This window comes from Xiphophorus hellerii, chromosome 22, assembly GCF_003331165.1.
Source record: "Xiphophorus hellerii strain 12219 chromosome 22, Xiphophorus_hellerii-4.1, whole genome shotgun sequence".
Classification (NCBI taxonomy): Eukaryota; Metazoa; Chordata; class Actinopteri; order Cyprinodontiformes; family Poeciliidae; genus Xiphophorus; species Xiphophorus hellerii.
Window position 1 is genome coordinate 25,891,511 of NC_045693.1, and position 9,083 is coordinate 25,900,593.

General features: G+C 42.9%; 1 protein-coding gene and 1 long non-coding RNA gene across 2 annotated transcripts; one reads left to right on the plus strand and one right to left on the minus strand.

Annotated features, from left to right (window-relative positions):
- Positions 1 to 2,167: 2,167 nt before the first annotated feature.
- Positions 2,168 to 5,555, plus strand: LOC116713403 (hyaluronan and proteoglycan link protein 4-like). Its single transcript, XM_032553546.1, has 3 exons — positions 2,168 to 2,282; positions 4,275 to 4,670; positions 5,440 to 5,555. Exons 1-3 carry the CDS (start codon positions 2,168 to 2,170, stop codon positions 5,526 to 5,528), a joined length of 600 nt encoding a protein of 199 aa, XP_032409437.1. The 3' UTR covers positions 5,529 to 5,555.
- Positions 5,556 to 8,269: 2,714 nt separating this feature from the next.
- Positions 8,270 to 9,083, minus strand: LOC116712569 (uncharacterized). The gene is made up of 2 exons (XR_004337568.1): positions 8,848 to 9,083; positions 8,270 to 8,602 (listed from the first exon to the last, which is right to left on the minus strand). It is a non-coding gene; the product is annotated as an uncharacterized LOC116712569 (long non-coding RNA).

Here is a 9,083-nt window from a genome sequence, read left to right on the forward strand (position 1 = left end):
ATAACCGCATCCTTTGATTCAAGCATTCGCTGGATCATATGGAATCCGGGTGACACACTCCTGTTTGAGCTTAAGCTCTGCCATAGACATCTGCCGCTGGGTGGATTTAAGTTTTTGGGCGGCTGCTGTGCTTCGGTGGAAAAATTCCACTATTGCCTTCGCTTTGTCCACAGTGGGCTTCATAGCCCTCAGAGCATTTCTCACAAATAGATTAATGGTGTGTGCCAGGCATGGATGGTGTGTCCATTTCAACAGCTGGATGGCTCTTGTAATGTTGGCTGCATTATCTGTGACACAACACAGAACTTTGTTTTCCACCCCCCATTCTCTTGCCACTCGGAGGAGCTCTTCTGCCAGGTTTTCGGATGTGTGCCTGTCACTAAACTCAAAACAGTCCAGCAGAGATGACACCATACTGTAGTTTTCAATGAAATGGCAGGTGACAGACATAAATGATGTGGTGGTGCGGGAAGTCCAGCAGTCAGTGGTCAAGCATACAGCTGAGGCTCTCTTCACCCTTTCTTGCAGGGAGGCCCGTGCTGCATCATATAGGCCTGGGATTATTTTCTGTGACAGGGTTTTTTCGGCTGGGGAGGGCAGACATGGGATTGAGGGCATGGCAGTAACTTCTAATTCCGACATCCTCTGGAAAAGGGCTGGAAATCACGTGCCACCATCTTGGCAAGCTCCTCGTCGATTGCGCTCTGTCTTGCTGGAGTTAGAGACTTCTGCAGGAACTGCTTCATAGAGCTCTGGGTTGTGGATGCAGGAAGGTGGGATCCAGGCTGGGATGTAGGAATGGAGGCAGACATTGTTGCCGAAGGAGCAGTTGATGTTCTTGCACCTGAAGAAGCAGCTGCAGTAGTTGTTGCACTCGCGCTGTCAGAAGGTTGTGGTTCCCTTTCTGGCCTGACTCCTCCAGCAATACCGATGCGTGTGATGTCCGCATGTGCCTGTGCAGGTTGTTTGTCGAACCTGCACGATAGGAAATGCTGACTTTGCACAGTCTGCACTCTGCCCTGGAGCTTGATGTAGCATTAAAATGAGTCCAAATCTTGCTCCGTTTTCTGTCACTCATTTATTTTCACCTATTCAGTTCTCACACTGACTCCCCTTCTTTCTGTGCTTCTTGACCGCTGAGTGAGTGTCTGTACATAAACACCTGCCGACGAACGCTATACAGCTTGGCCAACTGCCTGCCGTTTCCACAAAAAAAGTGGAGATAAACTTTTTTTTCAGTGTTTTCCCGCCACATTATTAATTGAAACTATGTGTGATTGGTCAGATGTGTGGAGCACACGCTTGACATGAGGGCAGTGGACCGACCGAGGGGAAAAAACTCTCCGCTCTGGCACTGGCAGAAGAGCAAAACGCGCAAGGAGAGGGAGAAGCAGGGGAGAGACAGCGAGGCACCGCAGGACAAAAAAAAACGATGTGAGGAAAAACTATCGGCTCTGGCACTTTTAGAGCACAAGCACAACGACAGGGAGGCGGAGAGACAGCGATATACTGTAGAAAAAAACCCGGCTCCCAAATAGGATCCTAAAACGGCTCCCATTGTGGAGCCGGTTCCAATCGTTCACTTCAAAGAGCCGGCTCTTAGAGCCGGATCGTTAGCGACCGACACATCACTAGAGAGAAAGTAAGCGGGTCGTGAACATTGAACTTACATTACACGCTTCGTAGCTCGGAAAACGTTTGTCTTTGTAAGTATTTATGTTTTACAAAGACTCAGAAATACGTGTGGTTGTTTTTACTTTGGTTCATAAAATATAGAGCAGTGTACGTAATTTTTGAGTGTACCGTTAATATTTGTGTATCCGCTGTTAATGTATATTTTCTTCCGTTATATTTCATTTATAAAAATGTTCAGTTGTATTTCGGTTACAAAATAAACGGTGGCGGTATTGCGCTGCTAAAGTGTTTTTGCTAAACTGCAAACAAAACCTAAAAATAAAAGAAGCAGAGCTAAGCTAGCTCGGCTAAGCTAGCGCGGCTAAGCTAGTGCGGCTAAGCTAGCTCCACCTCCATATTTTCCCGCCTGTGCGGGGCTCTGTCGTTTATTTGATTAATCCTAATTTCTCCGCAATTCTAACTGACTGTTGTGTTTTCAGTTAAACGTCAGTTTTTTGGTGTTTCTGGAAACATTTCCCACTTAGAAACGGGAATGTGGGAATCTAATTTCGGACGGAGAGATCGACGCAACCAGGAAATGGCTTCTTCTCTTCCTGCGTCTCTGTTCCTGCTGTCTGTGGTTTTCTGGCAGTTTGTCTCTGCTGCAGGTGAGATTCAGCTGTTACCATAGAAACATATATGGAACGCTCTTGCCTGTTGTAGCTAACCTGACGTAGAGCCGCCATCTTGGACTGGTCGATCGTTTCCATGTTTTCTATTCGTGGAGTTCTAGCCCTAGTGATTCAGCAGCTGAGATTCATCGTGTGCAGTCTCTCCCACTTCTTCCTCACATCGTTGCCGTTAGGAAGCCTTCAAAATAAAAACAGGAGTTTTTTTTAGGTATCTTACATTTGATAGAGTGAATTACATATAAATACAGGTCCTTCTCAAAATATTAGCATATTGGGATAAAGTTCATTATTTTCCATAATGTAATGATAAAAATTGAACATTCATATATTTTAGATTCATTGCACACTAACTGAAATATTTCAGGTCTTTTATTGTCTTAATACGGATGATTTTGGCATACAGCTCATGAAAACCCAAAATTCCTATCTCACAAAATTAGCATATTTCATCCGACCAATAAAAGAAAAGTGTTTTTAATACAAAAAAGTCAACCTTCAAATAATTATGTACAGTTATGCACTCAATACTTGGTCGGGAATCCTTTTGCAGAAATGACTGCTTCAATGAGGCGTGGCATGGAGGCAATCAGCCTGTGGCACTGCTGAGGTGTTATGGAGACCCAGGATGCTTCGATAGCGGCCTTTAGCTCATCCAGAGTGTTGGGTCTTGCGTCTCTCAACTTTCTCTTCACAATATCCCACAGATTCTCTATGGGGTTCAGGTCAGGAGAGTTGGCAGGCCAATTGAGCACAGTGATACCATGGTCAGTAAACCATTTACCAGTGGTTTTGGCACTGTGAGCAGGTGCCAGGTCGTGCTGAAAAATGAAATCTTCATCTCCATAAAGCTTTTCAGCAGACGGAAGCATGAAGTGCTCCAAAATCTCCTGATAGCTAGCTGCATTGGCCCTGCCCTTGATAAAACACAGTGGACCAACACCAGCAGCTGACATGGAACCCCAGACCATCACTGACTGTGGGGTACTTGACACTGGACTTCTGGCATTTTGGCATTTCCTTCTCCCCAGTCTTCCTCCAGACTCTGGCACCTTGATTTCCGAATGACATGCAAAATTTGCTTTCGTCCGAAAAAAGTACTTTGGACCACTGAGCAACAGTCCAGTGCTGCTTCTCTGTAGCCCAGGTCAGGCGCCTCTGCCGCTGTTTCTGGTTCAAAAGAGGCTTGACCTGGGGAATGCGGCACCTGTAGCCTATTTCCTGCACACGCCTGTGCACGGTGGCTCTGGATGTTTCTACTCCAGACTCAGTCCACTGCTTCCGCAGGTGACCCAAGGTCTGGAATCGGCCCTTCTCCACAATCTTCCTCAGGGTCCGGTCACCTCTTCTCATTGTGCAGCGTTTTCTGCCACACTTTTTCCTTCCCACTGAGGTGCCTTGATACAGCACTCTGGGAACAGCCTATTCGTTCAGAAATATCTTTCTGTGTCATACCCTCTTGCTTGAGGGTGTCAAGATAATCTGACTCTCGGTTAGCCTTCATAGCGGGGGCTGAACCCCAGCATTACACCAAGCACTAAAGCTAATATCAGCTGTTATTTTGCCGGTGGACATGAATACAGTTTAGTAATATTCTTTTCACAAAACTGTTATATGTTCATCTTACTTGTCCGTATTTCCTGCCCCAAGCAGTCAATGAGGGTCTATTCTTTGAACAGACCAGTAATTGTTAGGGAAGCAGAAATATGAAAATTTGGGCCGATGTTGATATCTGATATTAATACTGATGTTATGGCAGCAATTACCAATATTTTACTTGATCAAACTTTTCGTTGATTACTTGATTAATAAAATAATTGTTTGCAACATCCTTAAAAACATCAAAACAGCCTCATCACCAACATGTTATCGTTGTTATTTGATATGATATCAGACCAGTTTCAGAAAGTACATCATTAGTTTGATGCTTTAAGGTTTGACCTCTGACCTCTGTGTTGTTCCCTCTTGCAGATCCGGTCTCAGTCAAAGCTAAAGCTGGAGCAGTCGTCACTCTGCCGTGTAAATTTTCTGGGGCCAAAGCTGTTGTCCTGGCAGAGTGGAGCAGACCCGACCAGACCTTGGCGCCGGTTCTTCTCTACAGGAACAAGAAGGTGGATGACAATCAGCTGGCTGCCTATAAGGGCCGGACGTCTCTGCTGGCCGCAGAGAAAGGAGACCTGTCTCTGGTGCTGAAGAAAGTGGTGGGCAGAGACACCGGAAAGTATGAGTGCCGAGTTTTACTGGAAGGATCGGGAGACGAAAAAGAAGAGCTAGAGATAGAGCAGCCCCGGTCAGGCGGCAGAGGAGGAAGAAGTGGAACTTTTCTGACAAGTGACCCAATCAGCATCGTTATGCTGAAAGTGGAAGGTCAGTCTGTTTCTGGATCAGAACCTCCCTCTCTACTCCTGCTGAACCCTGGAGTCAAGGGTCACAGCTACCCACCAGCAGTAGGTAACTGGTTTACGCCTTAGCGCCCCCGCCTGGTGTGGAGGGTGTCTAGCCACAGGATCAAACTGGTGTGGGTCAGGAGGAACGGCCTGCCTTTACCAGAACCAGTCCTTGATGCTGGTATCGTATCTGAACACACTAATGAAATAAATCTAGTTTTTCACTTCAGTTAAATCCTAATGAAGCAACCAGTCAGAAATCAGGAGCAGTCAGCATCATGCTGTGGGACTAATGGCGTGAGGCCAGCAGGGGGCGCAGTCAGTGCCCAGTTCACCGTTCAACCACAAACCAACTTCATCCATGTGTCACCGTTACTGGAGACAAAGTGACACACCACTAAAAATAATACCACCAATAAAACCCGGCAGCCCAGCAGGCTGATGATTCTCTGGTGAAACTAACATCTTTTAAACCTGAAATATTCTCTCCAAGTTTCTCATTACAGTTAAAACTGAGTCAAAGCAAATTCTGTAAATATTCAGAACGGTAGTGAAAAGTCAGGAAGGTTACTGCTGGAAATGATGTGAGCTGATTGTGTGTCTGGAAGTCGTTTCTGTGAGACAGAACTGGACAGGAAGCTGAGGATGGAGCAGGAAGTCTCTGCTTCGGTCACAACAACACATCAACGTTTCCAGTGTTTCCAGTGTTTGGAAGTTAACCTGTCCTGTCTGCTGGCTCCTCTCTGCAGGTGGGCCCAGCCCCGGAGGAGACGTGCAGCTGAGACCCAACACCGTCCTGCCAGTGGGCCTGCTGGCTCTGATTGCTGGACTGCAGTGATCCGCTGCAACAGCCGCAGGTTCATCCTGCAGGGGGAAATATTAAATGTTAACTTTAATCTGACACAGCAGATTTTTCTACGTCTCTGGATTCTTTTTGAGCTTTCATTGCTTCAACACACCTGAATAATAATACGTAAACCATTAATCAGATTAATTGTGATGAATTGATTTTTTAAATAACCGTCAACTACTTTAGTAAACAAATAATCACTACAAAACAAGATGAAAGAACAACACACTCAGAGCATTTAAAACTACAAAAATATATCAATTTTGTAAAAAAACAAAACAAAAAAAGCATTTGCCTGTAAATCTGTTTTACCCAGAACTCCTCAAGTGGCAGTTTTAGCTTCATCTGGTTCAGATTCTGAAAAAGAAAATTCTCCCATCAAGCACTTTTGCATCCAACTATTTTATCAGTTAATCAATAAATAACCGTATTGAATTAATCCCCAACCCCCCCCTCCCACCACCACCTTGTGTGCAGAGTGTCTAGCCACAAGATCAAATGTACTGATGTTAAATCAAGCAGAAAGGTCTGAGCTTTTCACATTGTTGATGCTAAAAATATGCATTTTTTGCTGCAGATACTTCAGTTGTTATATGATATATGATTCACTAAAGGAATGCTGTTATTCAATTTTAAACAATAAAGATTTATTTTCTGAGTTTTTCTTTATTTGCATTTTGTTGCATACAATAGATCAATTTTTACACTGTGTTCCAAATGACCATCTCTCTCTCTCCCCATGATTCGGCCCACAGCATGACTCCACCACCTCCTTGCTGACGTCACAGTCGTGTTGGGACCGATCCACTACTGCGTCCTTCTGGACCATCCAGCGTTGCACAGCAGTCATCAGTGAACTAGTCTGTTTGAAAATGAATCTTCATGTCCGGCTGGGCCCACTGGTACCGGTTCTGCTTGTGAGCTCTGGTTAGGGGCCCAATAGTAGGTTCCTGCACCACAAGCTTCTGGAGGATCCTCCACCTTGAGGTTCCAGAGGCTCCAGCAGCTTCTAATACCTGTTTGCTGCTTTGTAAGGACATTTTAACAGCTGATCTCTTAATCCGATGAATGTGTCCAACAGAAACTTTCCTCATTCTGTCTTTATCTGTAAAACCATCTTTGTTCTGAATCAGCCACAAATCTCTTCACAGTACCATAACACCTCAGTTTTCCTTCAATATCTAATGTTTTCATATCTTGTCATATGGCACTACACTATCTGATGATTTTTCTCAGCAGAGATTCTTTCTGTTTCCCATGTTGCTTGAAACCTGTGGCCTGCTTAATAATGTGGAACATCCTTCCTAAGTAGATTTCTTTTAATTGATCTCAGCAGACAAACTGATCAGCCAGCTCTCTGAAATTAATTATAGTGATTCAAAGAGCCCTGACACACAATACCTTCTATACATTTAATAGCACAACAAAACATTTAATCTTTATGACACTTTAATCCAATTTGCATAATAATTTGGAACATGGTGTATCCAACTAATGTCACATTTTTTTCAATAGCATATGTAAAAACAGGTTTACAACTTTACCAAAGTGCTGTACAAAAACAATAGCACAATAGAATAAGTTGATAAAAAGATAAAGAAAAAAAAAGAGTAATAAGTAAATAAAATAAAACAAAATAATATAACAATCATTAGCTGCAGTTAATTAATATTCTTTCTAAAATGATAAGATTAAATCATATTGAATTATTACAAAGAAGTGCAATTTCTCAAGATTTGATAAATCATCTCAGACTGAATCGTTTATTTTGAAGGATATGAGATTTTTGTTTCATTTATTTCGAGCGTTGCTGCAGTACACATCATGCACCAGTTGGTGGCGGTAATGTGCACCTAACGATTTGTTTTAACTGTCAACAAAACACTAAAACAAGAAGAAGAAGCAGCGTTAAGCCAGCTCCAGCTCTACATTTTCCCGCCTCTGCAGGGTTCTGTTGCATCTCACCGTGAGTTAGAACTTGTTCTCAGTTTATTCTATGTATCCTAATTTCTCCGCAATTCTGACTGTTATTTCACTTACTGTTATTTCAGTCAAACTATATTTTTGGTGTTTCTTTCAAATATTTTCCACTCAGAAACGTCGCAGGAATCTATATTTCGGACGGAGAGACCAACCAGGAAATGGCTTCTTCTCTTCCTGCGTCTCTGTTCCTGCTGTCTGTGGTTTTCTGCCAGTTTGTCTCTGCTACAGGTCAGATTCAGTTGTTACACACAGACAGTTTCGTCAAACTACTCGGTTCGAATCATTAACGTTTATCTCCGCCATGTTGAGAGTGGCATTTTTTAAACATCCCACTACAAATTTGTTAGAGACCGTTTTTATTCTCCGGTTTTAGGTTATTTTTCTAAGTGTGTTTGTCATATTAACATGCAAGTGGCCACGAGAAAACCAAGAACAAACCTCGACGTGGCGTTTTGGCTTTTTTACATATTCTGAACAATTATCTGTAGATAAGCTAGACCAGGGGTCGGCAACCTTTTCTATTCAAAGAGCCATTTGGGACCGCCTCCCAATAAAAAGAAAGCACTTGGAGCCACAACCCATTTTGACGTCATATATATAAAACCTATATGCTATGTACAAAAATCGATACTATGTTGCGTTTATGAAATCAACGAACTGCTGCATAGTAGTGTAACAGGTGGCATCAATGAGTCTCGGAAGTCGTTCAGGTGGGTCTCAACCAGATATTTTATTTTATTTTTTTATTCTGGGGGAAGAAGGGAAAACAAATGAACAACCTCCTCAACTCCTTCTCCCTGCACTCCAGCTCCACAGCAGCGCAGAACAACGCTCTGCTAACATTTTTTCTCTCTCTCAGACTTAACAAAAGTTAACAAAAAAAGAAATATTCTCACAAAAATCGTAAACTAAAAGCAAGAGGAGAAAAACGCCACCTGGTGGCCACAACAACACAATACAGTGGGACAGAGTTAAATAAACAGATAAAAAGTATAAATTAAAAATAAAAACACATACCTGGGGGAAGAAGGGAAAACAAATGAACAACCTCCTCAACTCCTTCTCCCTGCACTCCAGCTCTAAAAATGTGAAAATAAAACAATGTTCAACCGGGCTGTGCTGGACTAGCACCGGTCGTTCGCGCCAAAATAAAAAAGGAAATTATAATAAAACTGTTTATAAAAAAAACCTACAATGACGGTCAAAACTGCAAAATAACACACTAACAAACAATAATAAACAACATATGGTAAAGACATCAACACGAACAACATCCATACAGAAAAACAAACATATCTCAGCAGCTAACTTTCCTCTGACTGACCCACAGCAGCACAGAACAACGCTCTGAGGGAAAAAGGGGGGGCAGAGGAGCTATGAGGGCTGGAATAGACTACGGAAGCCCAGGAAACACAAACGAGGCGGAGAGCAGAAGGGCGACCCCCGCAGGCAAAAACAACAAAATAAATAAAAATAACTGAATAAGATAAAATTCACAAATTCTCAATATAAAATGAATAAGAAATAATAATTTAACAAAGAAACACATTTGTAACTCTG

Bases quoted from the DNA above. Each gene is read 5' to 3' on its own strand.
- LOC116713403 (XM_032553546.1), top strand. From the start codon at position 2,168: ATGTGGGAATCTAATTTCGGACGGAGAGATCGACGCAACCAGGAAATG. The intron at 2,283-4,274 runs GTGAGATTCAGC...TCCCTCTTGCAG, and splicing joins GCAGTTTGTCTCTGCTGCAG to ATCCGGTCTCAGTCAAAGCT. The intron at 4,671-5,439 runs GTCAGTCTGTTT...TCCTCTCTGCAG, and splicing joins CGTTATGCTGAAAGTGGAAG to GTGGGCCCAGCCCCGGAGGA.